The sequence below is a fragment of the Ranitomeya imitator genome, chromosome 2 (genome assembly GCF_032444005.1).
Source record: "Ranitomeya imitator isolate aRanImi1 chromosome 2, aRanImi1.pri, whole genome shotgun sequence".
NCBI classification, from domain to species: domain Eukaryota; kingdom Metazoa; phylum Chordata; class Amphibia; order Anura; family Dendrobatidae; genus Ranitomeya; species Ranitomeya imitator.
The window spans coordinates 166761136-166778899 of record NC_091283.1 but is presented as its reverse complement, the minus strand read 5'-3'; the positions used below and the strand labels follow the sequence as shown (position 1 = coordinate 166778899).

General features: G+C 46.9%; 1 protein-coding gene across 1 annotated transcript; it reads right to left on the bottom strand.

Moving 5' to 3' along the window:
• Positions 1 to 797: 797 nt before the first annotated feature.
• On the bottom strand, positions 798 to 14638 carry LOC138667269 (endonuclease domain-containing 1 protein-like). The gene is made up of 2 exons (XM_069755527.1): positions 14296 to 14638; positions 798 to 1368 (listed from the first exon to the last, which is right to left on the bottom strand). Exons 1-2 carry the CDS (start codon positions 14587 to 14589, stop codon positions 805 to 807), a joined length of 858 nt encoding a protein of 285 aa, XP_069611628.1. The 5' UTR covers positions 14590 to 14638; the 3' UTR covers positions 798 to 804.
• Positions 14639 to 17764: the final 3126 nt, after the last annotated feature.

The window sequence follows — 17764 nt, the reverse complement described above, 5'->3', positions numbered from 1 at the left end:
TTTCTTCCAGTATACGGTAATTTTGGTCTTGGTATAGTGGATTCTGTTGTTTATGGCAGTCATTTGTTCTCTCTGATATTAATTAGGAGTCGATTCTTTATTTCCATTAGAGTTTTAATGCTTTGTACACAGCGGCGGAGATGCACTTACAGGGGGAATCCTGTGGAAAAAAGTAATCACCTCTCCACAGGACAAGTGATAACGTATTGATTGGTGAGGGGTCTGACTGCTTGGACCCATTCAGCAATATGTGGAACTTTTTATCCCCATTAGACTGGAATGGCATGTCCGACTAGATCACTGATCCATTCATTCACTCTGTGGCTGCACTTGTTTTTTTCTGGAAGCCCCAAAGAGAACGAATGGAGCTGCGGTCAGACATTCCACCTGCCGCTGCATTTTAAAATAGGGATAAAAGTGTCCTGTCAGGGATAAAACTTCCTCATTCTTCCGATCGGTGCAGTTTCTAATGGTCGGACCTAAGCGATCACCTATCCTGTGGAGCCCATGGATCGGTGATAACTTGTTTTAACCAAGAACCCCATTAATGTAAACTATCGTGATTATACATCCCAGTTATAGGAGCGCACAGTAGATGTGCAGCAGCCGCCTGTGTTTTACAGCTGATGCTCCGCTATAGTGATAGATATTTGCATATAGCTGTAGGGTGGGCGCCTAGAGTTCATTCCCCTGGTGGGTCCCAGACACCACAGTCCGACCCTGCATATAATCATCAGTCAATAATTCCACAGATACAATATTGCAGCATATATCACATTATTTATTAACCCTTTGTTGCCCACTTTAACTACAATTATTGCTAAACAGTTTGACAGTAACTCCCAACAGGGATTTTAGTTGACTTTGAAGGCTGGCAATGCTGAGACCAGACTGGACCGTGTTGGCATTATTTGATGCCAATGATCCTTCAGCTCTGATTGGCTGATTGTTGTTGTTCAAGCAGCAGAAGGCGCTCCACACGTAGCTAGGAATATTGATTCTTTGCACCCCACTGACCGAAATCCAGTTGTTGCCTGGTACAACTCCGGTAATGACGAACATCTTTCCGCAAGTAGCGGCAATGCTTCTCACTTTCATTTCATTGTTTCTCCAAGCTCCACTGTTCAAGGCGCCATACATGGGGGCCACGTTGGTGAGGGTGTAGGTAGCTTTCTGTCCTGCTCCATCAGGATGGTCAGCATTTGGGTTAAGGTGGCCCTTGTGGTAGTTGCTTCCTGTATAGTCAGAGTTGATGGCTTGAGTTTGCTTAATGAGGTCAGCTGGGTTAGCTGAAAGACCAAGATTTCGGATTGCTGTTTCTGTTGCAGGCTGGAGAGTCATTTCTTTGGGAAGTCTGGTGTCCACCAACTGAAATAGGAAAATAGGAGCAGAATATCCAGTGATTTCTAAACATTACATTTCTCCTATTGCGTCAAGATAGAGACCAGTTGCCACATATAGTGGCTTCTTTCACACTCTGTATATCCTTGTCTCTTTTTCATAAATGATTCATGTATTTTATATACAGTTAAATCCATATATAGTTGGACATAGACAAAATTTTTCTAATTTTGGTTAGAGACATTACCACAATGTATTTTAAACAAAACAATTCAGATGCAGTTGAAGTTCAGACTTTCAGCTTTCATTTGAGGGTATCCACATTAAAATTGGATAAAGGGTTTAGAAGTTTCAACTCCTTAACATGTGCCACCCTGTTTCTAAAGGGACCAAAAGTAATTGGACACATTAAATAATTTAAGAAAAAAATGTTCATTTCTAGTACTTGGTTGAAAACCCTTTGTTGGTAATGACTGCCTGAAGTCTTGAACTCATGGACATCACCAGATGCTGTGTTTCCTCCTTTTTGATGCTCTTCTAGGCCTTCACTGCGGTGGTTTTCAGTTGCTGTTTGTTTGTGGGCCTTTCTGTCTGAAGTTTAGTTTTTAACAAGTGAAATGCTGCTCAATTGGGTTGAGATCAAGTGACTGACTTGGCCATTCAAGAATATTCCACTTCTTTGCTTTAATAAACTCCTGGGTTGCTTTGGCTTTATGTTTTGGTTCATTGTCCATCTGTAGTTTGGCTGCATTTGGCTGGATCTGAGCACACAGTATGTCTCTGAATACCTCAGAATTCATTTGGTTGCTTCTGTCCTGTGTCACATCATCAATAAACACTGGTGACCCAGTGCCACTGGCAGCCATGCATGCCCAAACCATCACACTGCCTCCGCCGTGTTTTACAGATGATGTGGTATGCTTTGGATCATGAGCTGTACCACGCCTTCACCATACTTTTCTCTTTCCATCATTCTGGTAGAGGTTGATCTTGGTTTCATCTGTCCAAAGAATGTTCTTCCAGAACTGTGCTGGCTTTTTTAGATGTTTTTTAGCAAAGTCCACTCTAGCCTTTTTCTTCTTGATGCTTAGGAGTGGCTTGCACCGTGCAGTGATCCCTCTGTATTTACTTTCATGCAGTCTTCTCTTTATGGTAGATTTGGATGTTGATACGCCGACCTCCTGGAGAGTGTTGTTCACTTGGTTGGCTGTTGTGAAGGGGTTTCTCTTCACCATGGAGATTATTCTGCGATCATCCACCACTGTTGCCTTCCGTGGGCGCCCAGGTCTTTTTGCATTGATGAGTTCACCAGTGCTTTCTTTCTCAGGATGTACCAAACTGTAGATGTTGCCACTCCTAATATTGTAGCAATTTCTCGGATGGGTTTTTTTTCAGTTTTCGCAGCTTAAGGATGGCTTGTTTCACCTGCATGGATAGCTCCTTTGACCGCATGTTTACTTCACAGAAAAACCTTCTAAATGCAAGCACCACACCTCAAATCAACTCCAGGCCTTTCATCTGCTTAATTGAGAATGACATAATGAAGGGATTGCCCACACCTGTCCATGAAATAGCCTTGGAGTCAAGTGTCCAATTACTTTTGATCCGTTTAAAAACAGGGTGGCACATGTTAAGGAGCTGAAACTCCTAAACCCTTCATCCAATTTTAATGCGGATACTCTCAAAGGAAAGCTGAAAGTCTGAACTTCAACTGCATCTGAATTGTTTTGTTTAAAATTCATTGTGGTAATGTCTATAACCAAAATTAGAAAAATGTCTCTGTCCAAATATATATGGACTTAACTGTGTATATATATATATATATATATATATATATATATATATGTACAGTACAGACCAAAAGTTTGGGCACACCTTCTCATTTAAAGATTTTTCTTTATTTTCATGACTATGAAAATTGTACATTCATACTGAAGGCATCAAAACTATGAATTAACACATGTGGAATTATATGCTTAACAAAAAAGTGTGAAACAACTGAAAATGTCTTATATTCTAGGTTCTTCAAAGTAGCCACCTTTTGCTTTGATGACTGCTTTGCACACTCTTGGCATTCTCTTGATGAGCTTCAAGAGGTAGTCACCGGGAATGGTTTTCACTTCACAGGAGTGCACTGTCAGGTTTAATAAGTGGGGTTTCTTGCCTTATAAATGGGGTTGGGACCATGAGTTGTGTTGTGCAGAAGTCTGGTGGATACACAGCTGATAGTCCTACTGAGTAGACTGTAAGAATTTGTATTATGGCAAGAAAAAAGCAGCTAAGTAAAGAAAAACGAGTGGCCATCATTACTTTAAGAAATGAAGTTCAGTGTAAGGACTTGGACTGTACATCTGTTTTTGTTTGCCCTCAGTTCAGTTACTTTTGCCCTTACCTAAGATGGAGTCATTGGCCTCACGGGGGCCATCTTGTTTCCTGTCAGATTTTCCTTGTTCCTGTCTGTGGTCTATTTAAGGGAGCTCTGTATATATACTCATTGCTTGAGTATCTTGTTCCTGACTTGTGATCAAGCTGGAAGAACTGCTATCTTGCTGGTTTCTTCGTTACTTTGGGATACCCCGTCTGTCTCCGGTTCTACATCTCTTCATTGCAAAGACTTGTTTCCCTGGAAATGCTCTGCACTCATCTCTGCCGCTGGACTGCTCCCTGCTAGGAGGCCTGGTCTGGTCTCCAGGTCTCTGGACCTGACATACTTGGACTTCCACGGTCTGTACATGTGCTTACTGCCTATCCAGCTCTGTCTGCTACTAACCTGCTGTGTCATAACTGTTTACCTGCATATCATTATAAATATTCTTGAACTCTTAACCTATTGTCTCTCGGCCTCTTTTCTTACCCATGATACTGATCTCCAGGCTCGGACTGGCCCACCGGGGAACCGGAGGATCCTCCGGTGGGCCCTGGCACTGACACCTGCTGGCAGGGCCTCCCCCCGCTCCAGGGCCCCCTCCCCTCCCCTGCTGCCTCCCGCCTTGAATACTCACCCTGCTCCAGCGATGGTCTCGGCGTCTGCACTGCAGTTCGTCCTGAACGAGCTGTCACGTGACACCGCTCATTAAGATCATGAATATGCGCATATTCATGATCTTAATGAACTGTGTGTTAGGGGGTCGAGTTCCCGCTTCTGCACAGGGGGAATCTCGAGCCACCTCCGCTGCGGACTCCCATTCTTGTCCAGCCGCAGTGGAGTCTGCTCAGCAAAGACGTCGGTCCCAGCGTCTTGCTCATTCTCACTCTGTTCTGAGAGTTACTGCTGCTTCTCCAGTCTCTGCCATTAAAGTCAGTGCTGGTCAGCAGCGAGCGGACTTCTCTGGGACTAAGTCCTTGTCTGCACGTACTGAGCATGTCCAGGGTAAGATCTCCCGTTGGAGATCGAGGGTCATGTGCTCAGGCTCTGCAGCACATTCCATTGGTCCTTTTGGCAGGTCTTGGAAGGGCAAAGGTACTGTAGCCACTTCCTGTGCTGCTGCTATATAAACTGCGCATGACCGCACGGCCATGCGCTAGTATTGTCTTACAATTGAATACGTGTGTTTGTTGTGAGTGCAAGTCGTTCATTAAATACCCCTACCCTATTGTATGACTGTTCGCGTATGGAGTATGGCTGCTATCTAGCGCCCGACTAATCACTCAACGTGTCACACATGTATCAGCGTCTATTGCTGTGACCGCCAGTGCGGCGCCACGCGCCAGTAGTGCGCTATCTGACCCACGTCTGGGTGCTTAGTGGTGCCTGCCAGCACGGCACAGTTCGCACTTCGGTGCTCTAATTATAAGAGTTGCCTAACACACCCTGTTGCGGTGTTGTGTCAGCAAGTGGTCTAATCGGACTTCAATCCTGTGTCTTGGGGTTGTGTTCGCTGACTCCTTGCTTGCACTCTTTAGTGCGGTATTGCGGACCTGTGGTTTTACCGGGTTCGCTTCCACCGCCATATTACGCTGCCATTTACTAGCAGCAGGTTTTTACCTGCACGGTGGACCCCGGACTGCGAACGCATCTATTACATCTTTCTTGGTGCGTTCCGCCAGTCCTAACAGAATACTAGCGCCAGGGTCTGGCTAGTAAATGGCAGACGATCAGCGTTTACAGCGGTACATCCAGCAGCTGGAGGGAAGGTTGGCGGCTCTAGAGCGTTCAACCTCAGCTGTGGATGTCACTGCTGTCGCTGTTCAGGCTGCAAGTGTAGCCGCAGCCAGTTTGTCCGCTGCCACCTCTGCCCCGACTTTATCCCGTCTCCCGCTTCCTGACAAGTTTGCTGGTGACAGTAAACAATGTCGCGGATTCGTAAGCCAGTGCTCCATACACCTTGAGCTCCTGGCGGCGCGTTTCCCTACGGAACGGGCGAAAGTGGGATTTATTTTATCTCTCTTGTCGGGCAGGGCGTTGGAGTGGGCAACGCCACTTTGGGAGCGTGATGACCGTGTGGTACAGAGTGCTCCGCTCTTTCTGGATGCTCTGAAGCAGGTCTTTTTGGGACCCCGTATTACACACGATACCGCGCTCCAGTTATTGACAATCACTCAGGGTTCGTCCGTGGTCAGTCAGTTTGCCATCCAGTTCCGGACTTTAGCCTCGGAGTTAGAGTGGTCGGATAAAGTTCTAATTCCGGTGTTCTGGAGGGGACTGGCAGACCACGTGAAGGACGCCTTAGCCACCAGGGAGATACCCGCCACACTGGAGGAGCTTATTTCTCTATCTACCTGCATCGACCTCCGTTTTCACGAACGAAGGTTAGAGCAGACCCAGTGTAGGCAGAGGTTTAAACTGGCTCCCACCTTCGCCAGACCTCTTGAATCTTCCGTTTTGGCGTCCGACTCCCATGAGCCCATGGAGGTTTCTCGAGCGGAACCTAAGTCTCAGGCAGCTCGAGTACCCATGGTTTGTAAAAATTGTCACCAACGAGGACATTACACTAATAAATGTCCACGGCGGTCGGGAAAACGATCGCGTCTAGTAACCTTAGGGGGAGGTTCACTAGACACAGCGGCTTTTTCCTCCAAACTGTCCTTTAAAGGGACAATCCTGTTTGACTCATCCACTCTACCAGTCGAGCTTTGTGTGGATTCAGGAGCAGAGGGAAATTTCATGTCCTCTGCTTTTGCTCTGCGCCACGCTGTACCACTTGTTATGCTCGCCAAACCTGTAACTGTTAGAGTTGTGAATGGGTCGACACTTCCACAACAAATCACACACCAGACTGTTCCATTCTCGTTGTCCATGTCCCCTTCCCACCAGGAGATTATTTCCCTTCTAGTCCTACCCGAGGGAATGGATGAGATTTTACTGGGAATACCCTGGCTCCGTTACCACTCCCCACATATTGAGTGGTCCTCTGGGAGAATATTGGGTTGGAGTAAGTCTTGTATGGGCAGGTGTGTGAGTGAGTGTGTACAGGTCTCTACTACCGAGGTACCTGCAGACCTTTCATCTCTTCCAAGGTACTATTGGTGCTATGCAGATGTATTCTCTAAAAAGGCAGCAGAGACTCTACCGCCTCATCGCCCCTATGACTGTCCTATTGACCTCTTGCCTGGAGCTGAACCTCCTCGGGGAAGGGTATATCCCCTCTCTCTCCCTGACACGGAGGCTATGTCTCAATACATCCAGGAGAATTTGGCAAGAGGATTCATTAGGAAGTCAGTGTCTCCTGCAGGGGCGGGATTCTTCTTCGTACAGAAGAAGAACGGGGAATTACGTCCTTGCATTGATTACAGGGGTCTCAATGCTATCACCATTAAAAATAAGTACCCGTTGCCCCTGATATCGGAGCTCTTTGACAGGCTAAGGGGAGCAAAGATATTCACCAAACTAGATCTGCGGGGTGCCTACAACTTAATTCGTATCCGTGAGGGGGACGAATGGAAAACGGCTTTCAATACCAGGGATGGGCACTATGAGTACCTGGTGATGCCCTTCGGGCTCTGTAATGCCCCAGCCGTTTTTCAGGACTTTGTCAACGATATCTTCCGGGATATGCTTTCCACCTCGGTTGTAGTCTATCTGGATGATATTCTCATCTTCTCTCCAGATATTGACTCCCACCGGAGAGATGTTGGCAGAGTCTTCGAACTCTTACGGGCGAATTCCTTATATGCAAAGTTGGAGAAGTGTGTGTTTGAACAGGAGTCCTTGCCTTTCCTGGGCTATATCATCTCGGCCCAGGGATTGGCTATGGATCCTGCCAAACTACAAGCAGTGATGGACTGGCAGGAACCCCATTCTCTTAAAGCGGTGCAGCGCTTTATGGGGTTCATAAATTACTATCGCCAGTTCATTCCCCACTTCTCAACTTTGGTAGCTCCCTTGGTATCCCTCACCAAGAAGGGAGCGAATCCCAAATCGTGGTCCGAAGGGGTCTCCAAGGCCTTCTCTTCTATAAAGTCCCATTTTGCCAGTGCTCCTATCTTACATCGTCCCGATGTGGGTAAGCCATTCCTTTTGGAAGTGGATGCCTCATCCGTTGGTGCTGGAGCAGTCCTCTATCAAAAGGATGCTCAGGGTCGGAAGCACCCATGCTTCTTTTTCTCAAAGACCTTCACACCAGCGGAGAGAAATTACTCCATCGGGGATAGAGAGTTGCTGGCAATGAAGTTGGCCTTTTCGGAGTGGAGACATCTCTTGGAGGGTGCTCGGTTCCCATTCCAAGTTTTCACGGATCACAAGAATTTGGTCTATTTACAAACAGCCCAGCGGCTGAATTCTCGTCAGGCCAGATGGTCCTTCTTTTTCTCCCGGTTCCACTTTACCCTACATTATCTCGCCGGGGAGAAGAACATTCGTGCTGACGCTCTCTCTCGCTCCTTCGTGTCAGCTGAGGAGGAGGAGGAGAACTGTAGCTCCGGTTTCGCTGGAGTCTGTGCCCCCGGGCAAGACTTTTGTTCCCATCAATTTGCGTCCGGAGGTTCTCGCTTGGGCTCATTCATCCAGAGTGGGTGGACACTTTGGGGCAAAAAGGACATCTGAGCTACTGGCGAGGACGTACTGGTGGCCACATATGGTTCGTGACGTCAGAGACTACGTTCAGGCATGTGTCTCTTGTGCCAAGAATAAGTCTTCCCGACAACGGCCAGCTGGTTTGTTATACCCTCTGCCGGTGGCAGACAGGCCCTGGGAGATGGTCGGGATGGATTTTGTTGTGGGTCTGCCCAAGTCTCGTGGCTGTACCATTATTTGGGTTATCACCGACCATTTTTCTAAAATGGTGCATTTGGTGCCGCTTCCCCGGTTACCTTCTGCACGGGCCTTGGCAGCGTTGTTTGTCAAACACATCTTTCGTCTTCACGGTATGCCAGACAAAATTGTCAGTGACCGAGGTCCCCAGTTTGCGTCTCGGTTCTGGAGAGAGCTTTGTCGTCTTCTCAGTATCGAGTTGAATCTCTCTTCGGCTTATCATCCCGAGACGAATGGGTTGGTAGAGAGAGCCAACCAGACCTTGGTCACATATCTGCGACATTTTGTTTCGGCTAAGCAGGATGACTGGGCATCTTTGCTACCGTGGGCAGAGTTTGCTCTTAACAATGCCGTCGCTGATTCCACTGGACAGACTCCATTCCTCCTTAACTATGGTCAGCATCCGCGGGTACCTGTGCCCATGCCCGTGTCTTCCGCCGATTCCAGGGTGGCAGACTGGGCTGTGGAGGCACGGGACATTTGGGATCGCACTCAGGATGCCATTCAGGCTTCCAAGGAGAGAATGAGGTCCTCCGCCGACGCACATCGGCGCCCCGCTCCAACCTTTGCTCCTGGCGACTTAGTGTGGCTCTCCGCCCGTAACATCAGGCTGCGAGTTGAGTCTACCAAGTTTGCACCTCGCTACTTAGGTCCTTTTAAGGTCCTCGAATAGGTTAATCCTGTGGTTTACCGTCTGGCCCTTCCTCCACGCCTAGGTATCACCGACACCTTTCACGTGTCCCTCCTTAAGCCCGTCTACATGTCCCGGTTTTCTGAGTCATCTACTGGGACGTCGGGTTCGTCTACGGACGATTACGAGGTGAACGCTATCTTGGGGTTCAAGGTGGTTCGTGGCAAAAAATTTTATTTGGTGGATTGGAGGGGTTACGGTCCTGAGGATAGATCCTGGGAGCCTGCTGAGCACATTCAGGCTCCGCAGCTCATTGCTGCCTTCGAACGTAACGAAGGAGGGGGGGGCCCTAGGAGGGGGGGTAATGTTAGGGGTCGAGTTCCCGCTTCTGCACAGGGGGAATCTCGAGCCACCTCCGCTGCGGTCTCCCATTCTTGTCCAGCCGCAGTGGAGTCTGCTCAGCAAAGACGTCGGTCCCAGCGTCTTGCTCATTCTCACTCTGTTCTGAGAGTTACTGCTGCTTCTCCAGTCTCTGCCATTAAAGTCAGTGCTGGTCAGCAGCGAGCGGACTTCTCTGGGACTAAGTCCTTGTCTGCACGTACTGAGCATGTCCAGGGTAAGATCTCCCGTTGGAGATCGAGGGTCATGTGCTCAGGCTCTGCAGCACATTCCATTGGTCCTTTTGGCAGGTCTTGGAAGGGCAAAGGTACTGTAGCCACTTCCTGTGCTGCTGCTATATAAACTGCGCATGACCGCACGGCCATGCGCTAGTATTGTCTTACAATTGAATACGTGTGTTTGTTGTGAGTGCAAGTCGTTCATTAAATACCCCTACCCTATTGTATGACTGTTCGCGTATGGAGTATGGCTGCTATCTAGCGCCCGACTAATCACTCAACGTGTCACACACGTATCAGCGTCTATTGCTGTGACCGCCAGTGCGGCGCCACGCGCCAGTAGTGCGCTATCTGACCCACGTCTGGGTGCTTAGTGGTGCCTGCCAGCACGGCACAGTTCGCACTTCGGTGCTCTAATTATAAGAGTTGCCTAACACACCCTGTTGCGGTGTTGTGTCAGCAAGTGGTCTAATCGGACTTCAATCCTGTGTCTTGGGGTTGTGTTCGCTGACTCCTTGCTTGCACTCTTTAGTGCGGTATTGCGGACCTGTGGTTTTAGCCATGCATACAGGGGGGAATAATATAAGCCATGCAGGGGGGAATATGAGCCATGCAGGGGGGAATATGAGCCATGCAGGGGGGAATATGAGCCATGCATACAGGGGGGAATATAAGCCTGCAAGGGGGAATATGAGCCATGCAGGGGGGAATATGAGCCATGCAGGGGGGAATATGAGCCATGCAGTGGGGAATATGAACCATGCATACAGGGGGGAATATGAGTCATGCAGGGGGGAATATAAGCCATGCAGGGGGGAATATGAGCCATGCATACAGGGGGGAATATGAGCCATGCATACAGGGGGGAATATGAGCCATGCATACAGGGGGGAATATGAGCCATGCATACAGGGGGGAATATAAGCCATGCATACCGGGGGGAATATGAGCCATGCATACCGGGGCGGAATATAAGCCATGCATACAGGGGCGGAATATAAGCCATGCATACAGGGGGGAATATAAGCAATGCATACAGGAGCGGAATATAAGCCATGCATACAGGGGGGAATATAAGCCATGCATACAGGGGCGGAATATGAGCCATGCATACCGGGGGGAATATGAGCCATGCATACAGGGGCGGAATATAAGCCATGCAAACAGGGGGGAATATGAGCCATGCATACCGGGAGGAATATGAGCCATGCATACCGGGGGGAATATGAGCCATGCATACAGGGGTGGAATATAAGCCATGCATACAGGGGGGAATATAAGCCATGCATACAGGAGGGGGGTCATTATACAGTATTAAGCATCATGTGTGGCCGTTATACAGTATGGAGCATCATGTGTGGCCAATGGACATTATACAGTATGGAGCATCATGTGTGGCCGTTATACAGTATGGAGCATCATTTGTGGTCATTATACAGTATGAAGAACTGTGTTTGGCCATTATACAGTATGCAGCATCATGTGTGGCCATTATACAGTATGGAGCATCATGTGTGGCCATTATACAGTATGGAGCATCATGTGTGGCCACTATACAGTATGGAGCATCATGTGTGATGGCCGTTTTACAGTATTGAGCATCATGTGTGGCTATATTTTTGTTTGCTTATAATTATTGTATATAAAACAGTGTGATCAGCAGTGCAAAATGGCTGCGGTTGGGACGTGGATATGGGTGTGACTAGTTGTGAAATGGGTCTGGTCAGAGGCGTGGCGCACTACGGGCGCCGCAAACTTAATACCTCCTTCCCTTCTTCAAAAGTTGGGAGGTATGGTACCACATTTGCCAGATCACGGCAAGTGCCGCAAATCCCATAGGGAATGAATGAGGCCGAACGCAGTGTTGCCATAAGTGATCCGTTACGCGGCAGATGCAGAAAAACTGCCCGATCTGCTGCAAAAGGCGACTTTCACATCAGCGATTCTTGCCAAAGTCACTGCCGATAGTGTCATACTCACCAAAAGGGGAGGCAGCGCTAAAAGTGCCTAGGGCAGCAGAAACTCTAAATACGGCCCTGGGGGGCTACATTATATTCTGTGGGGGGACTGCATTATACTCAAGGTACTACATTATATTATGGGGGGCTACATCATACTATATGAGGGGTTACAGTATACTCTATGGGGGGCTGCATTATATTCTGTGGTGGGGCTGCATTATTCTCTCAGGGGACTACATAATATTATGGGGGCTACATCATACTATATGAGGGGGCTACAGTATACTCTATGGGGGGGCTGCATTATATTCTGTGGTGGAACTGCATTCTCAGGGGACTACATTATATTCTGTGGTGGGTGGCATTACACTATATTGGGGGGGCTGCATTATACCCTATGGGGTGCTACATTATATTCTATGGTGGGGACTGCGTCATACCTGAGAGGGTTGCATTATATTTTGTGGGGTGCTGCATTATATTCTATGAGAGGGGACTGCATTATATTTTATGAGGGGGCTACATTATATTCTGTGAGGGGGCTACCCCAACCCTTGCTACATTATTAAGACGTGAACTACCTTGTATTATACCCTGATATTAGTGCTTTTTACCGCACAATTGGTGGTCTTGTATCTATTTCTATGTAGCTACATAGTGGGCCCCAAGAATGATTTTCTCTGGTGGGCCCAAGGTGCTCCAGTCCGACGCTGCTGATATCCACTGCACTTAGCACTAAGTTTATTACAGTCAATCTGTCCAAAATATTGGGAAAACTTTGAAAGTGTTCCTAAGTGCAGTGGCAAAAACCATCAAGCGCTACAAAGAAACTGGCTTACATGAGGACTGCCCCAGGAGAGGAAGACCAAGAGTCACCTCTGCTTCTGAGGATAAGTTTATCCGAGTCACCAGCCTCAGAAATCGCAGGTTAACAGCAGCTCAGATTAGAGACCAGGTCAATGCCACACAGAGTTCTAGCAGCAAACACATCTCTGCAACAACTGTTAAGAGGAGACTTTGTGCAGCAGCCCTTCATGGTAAAATAGCTGCTAGGAAACCACTGCTAAGGACAGGCAACAAGCAGAAGAGACTTGTTTGGGCTAAAGAACACAAGGAATGGACATTAGACCATTGGAAATCTGTGCTTTGGTCTGATGAGTCCAAATTTGAGATCTTTGGTTCCAACCACCATGTCTTTGTGCGATGCAGAAAAGGTGAACGGATAGACTCTACATGCCTGGTTCCCATCGTGAAGCATGGAGGAGGAGGTGTGATGGTGTGGGGGTGCTTTGCTGGTGACACTGTTGGGGATTTATTCAAAATTGAAGGCATACTGAACCAGCATGGCTACCAGAGCATCTTGCAGCGGCATGCAATTCCATCTGGTTTGCATTAAGTTGAACCATCATTTATTTTTCAACAGGACTATGACCCCAAACACACCTCCAGGCTGTGTAAGGGCTATTTGACCAAGAAGGAGAGTGATGGGGTGCTACGCCAGATAACATGGCCTCCACAGTCACCAGACCTGAACCCAATCGAGATGGTTTGGGGTGAGCTGGACCGCAGAGTGAAGGCAAAAGGGCCAACAAGTCCTAAGAATCTCTGGGAACTCCTTCAAGATTGTTGGAAGACAATTCCCGGTGACTACCTCTTGAAGCTCATCAAGAGAATGCCAAGAGTGTGCAAAGCAGTCATCAAAGCAAAAGGTGGCTACTTTGAAGAATCTAGAATATAAGACATATTTTCAGTTGTTTCACACTTTTTTGTTAAGTATATAATTCTACATGTGCTAACTCATAGTTTTGATGCCTTCGGTGTGAATGTACAATTTTCATAGTCATGAAAATACAGAAAAATCTTTAAATGAGAAGGTGTGTCCAAACTTTTGGTCTTTTGGTCAGTACTGTGTGTGTGTGTATATATATATATATGTGTGTATATATATATATATGTGTGTGTATATATATATATATATATATATATATATATATATATAAGCCCCCATATTCTGAAAACCTACAGTATACTATGAACATGTAAATTACCATCAAACTTAGCAAGTAAAAAATGCTATAAAAGAAAGTCTAAGATGAGACGAACATTACTATAAATATTTCTGTACCTTTTTATTTAAATTGATCGTAGTCATTCATCTCATATCACCTGCTGCTTGAGATGATTAAGAGTATATTGTGTTGAATATGTCCTAATGTTTAGTGAATGTTTAAGGCATAAGAACACAGGCATGATATTCGTGCCCACAGCAGTACCCAAATTTTATATTTTTTTTATCTTTTAAAAAGTACATTTCAACAAAAATCATATAAATCAATTCATGATTTATACCTGTGTCCATTATAATAACCAAAATTGATGTACATTTTCTTATCTCTTAAAGAGTAGATTTAAGAGAGAGCATATAGTTCATAGTACCCCTAGCGGTAGCTAAAGTTTATGATGCAGCCACTAATACATCTCTCCTTGTCAAATGCAGTATACTATTTAGTTGCCAAAAGCTCATTATTTATGTGTTATATACTAAGCATCTCTTACCTGTGGTTCCAATCGGAATGTCTGATCAGCTCCTGTCGTATCCCCAGGTCGTGTGTCTAGAATATAGGCTGAATATAAACCATATCTGTTCCCTTTGTGATAGAGTGATGCAAAAAAAGGATTGTTGTAGGTCTCATACATCTGACAGATTGGCGTAAGGGAACTGGATAAGCTATCAAACCCTACAGGGGGTGTGCTAGCATAGAATTGGCCACGACAGTCGCTGAAACTTGGACTTACTTTAGCCAAGACTGCATGAGTCAGGGCCAACACAACAAAGATACGGAAATCCATGTTGGTAGAACACAGAGCTCTGTGAATCTACAAAGCCTTGTGCTTGAACCTTCAGAACAAAATCTTGTAATGATTCACACAGCTAAGGTGAATGTATGTTATATATTCCATATAGTATATTCTTGGAACTACAATCAGCTGAGTAAATTTGGACTCTTGAAGGTCGGTAATGTGTGGACACCTGGGGCATTCTCATAATTCTGCACAAAGTTACTGCATAAAATAGGCTTCAAAACATTGCTTGCAAAGTAGTAATAGGCTTATGAAGTTCTTCTTCAGCATCACCTTTAATTTGCTTTGTCACACTAGGGTTTTTGAGTGTATAATTTGCACTTTCAGCTACAATTGACTTCCATCCAGAGTTGTAGCTGGGGGTTAAAGTGCTGTTTTCAAAAACAGAGGGTTAATATGTAATGTTTCTGTCATGAGGATGCTGTGACAGAGAGGGACCAGAAGATCTGGTTACACGAACTTCTACACTTATTACAACTGCTTCACCAGCCTATGAAACAGTGCAGGTTTTTCGTTGCTCCGTCATTGCAGAGGTTATTCAATTCAGTCGATCTCCTGGAGCTCTTCATCCTAAATTGTCTCAGCTGTTTGGTGTTGGCCACTCCTCTCTGGTATATATGCTCATCACTAGCACTTATGGGTTGCCAGTGATAGTTTTACTTCCTGGATTGGTGGTGAAGGAGAAAGTTCAGTGTTTGGAGTTTGCAGTTGGAGCGTTTTTTTTTTTAGTTTGCTGTCTAGAGTTGGTTTGTGTGTTACCCTTATCCTCTCACATTTGCCCTTATCCTTATCCTTATTTACCATTATCCTCTCACATATCCTTTGCTATACATCCTCTGTTTCCCACTCTGTTATTTTTTGAGAGTATTTGTATGATAGTAGTTTTCTTTAATCCCTGTATACTCATCTGTTTGACTAGTGTTTTCCTATACATTTTAGCTTCTCACCTTCCTGTGTGGGGAAGGGATCACATAAGAGTTAAGTTAGGAGCATAGCAAGATATGAAACACTGACGTTTCCACCATCCGAGGTAATCCAGGGGACAGGGATAGACTAGGGTACTCCTAGTTCAAGGGATTGGGTAAGTGCCCACAGTCACTTGTCACTACATGACAGTATCCTTAGCCAGGGAATTTAGATAGCGGGCTAGGGCAGCCAACTGACTCTTGCCCCGAGTAAAAGAAGGCATAGTTACATCTCTGTCTTTGACTGTTGGACCATCATATTTCCTTATAGAATATGTAACATGAAATGTACATCCAAATTGTTATATACAATTCATTTTCCATTCCTGTGGCATAATGAAATAAAATATATTTGTAAGATAAAATTTAGCTTTACAGACCTTGAAATCTTGGACAATCATCAATACAATAATGGTTGCACCATGAGCAGTTTGTTCAAATTATCATACTTTTATATGACTGGTAATAACCATGAAATGGTTGTCACGCTCACGCCCTGACTGGTGGGCGTGAGCTCGGGGGGTTTGTGGCCCCACTGTGCCACAAACCAGACTACCCTGGAAGGGGCGTGACTATGACAGCTGCCTGGGTTTTCACTGGAGCCTCTGATGGTGAGGACAGGCTTGTGCAGCAGGCAGCTGCCAGGTGCTACTCCAGGGTGGTGTCTGGCTGTGGCTGCTGATCCCACTTGGGAGACAGGAACACCAGGATTGGTGCGGGCATTAGGCAGGACTGGCAGAAGAGCACGGCTGGAACACAGACGAGTAGGCTGGCACGGCTGAGACAGGACTGGCAGAGACACGGCAGAGAACTCAGGGCTGGCAGAGACACGGCAGGAAACAGGACTGGCTAGGACAGCAGGAACACAGGACTGGAAGGCAGGGCAGGAACGGCAGGACTGGCAGGAACACAGGATTTGGAGGCACTGCAGAGAACACAGGATTGGAAGGCAGGGCAGGAACGGCAGGACTGGCAGGAACACAGGATACAGAGGACTGGTTGATGTGGTGTATGAATCAGGCTGCACTCAGATGACACCCGAGTGCAGTCCTATTGTGAGAGTGATGAAGGAACAGGTAGGGACCTGTACACACAGAAGATGCAGGTACGGAAACAGGCCAGAAGGAAAGGAGAATGAAGGAACAGGTAGGGACCTGTTCACACAGGAGGTGCAGGAAAGGAAACAAGCAGAAAGGAATGAGGTATGAAGAAACAGGAAGGGACCTGTTCACACAGGAGGACGAAGTAACAAGTAGAAGGTGGAACTAAGAAAAGAAAAGGAGAAGGCAGAGCCAAGGGCGGAGACGCTGGAGGCGGAGCCAAGAGCGGAGACGCTGGAGGCGGAGCCAAAAGCGGAGACGCTGGAGGCGAAGCCAAGAGCGGAGACGCTGGAGGCGGAGCCAAGAGCGGAGACGCTGGAGGCGGAGCCAAGAGCGGAGATGCTGGAGGCGGAGCCAAGAGCGGAGACACTGGAGGCGGAGCCAAGAGCAGAGACGGAGCCAAGTGCAGAAACACAGGAGGCGGAGCCAAATAGTACCGCAAAGAGCAGAGCCAGATAGAACCGCAAAGAGCGGAGCCACAGAGCAAAGCCAGAGAGTGCGAAGCAAGGTCTGAGTGCAGAGCCGCAAGAGTGCGGAGTGTAAGCAGACTGAGAACACAAGGAAAGAAAGCAGGGAAGGAAGCCACAGACAAGGAGACCGAGAAAAGACAAAGTACAGACAAGGCAATAGAACAAGACACAGGGACAAAGACACAGGGACCAGGATATTCTGCCTCCTGGAGGGCGGACTACAAGAATAAGGCAAAAGCACAGAGAAAAGCTCAGAGGAGTAACTCAGAGCAAGGCCAGGCAAACTCAGCAGCTAAACACTAACTGAGCTAACACATTGCACAGGCCCAGACCACAGGGTGGAGCTGCACTATATACAGGAGGCCTCTTGGTAATTGGTCAGGAACTGATTGGACAGGTGCACCTGATTCCCATAAGAACCAGAGAGTTCAGGCGCCGGCCCCCTATACACATAGCCATGAGGCATGCAGAGAGCAGAGACACAGAACATGGAGCTGGCATTAAAGAGAAAGCACATCATGACCTGGAGCAGTGGGTAAGATTGTGTGAGAGATGTGAGGCCATGCTGTGATGCCAGCAGAGTTGTTATAATGGTATTAAATAAAGAAAATATGTGTAGAAAGATTAG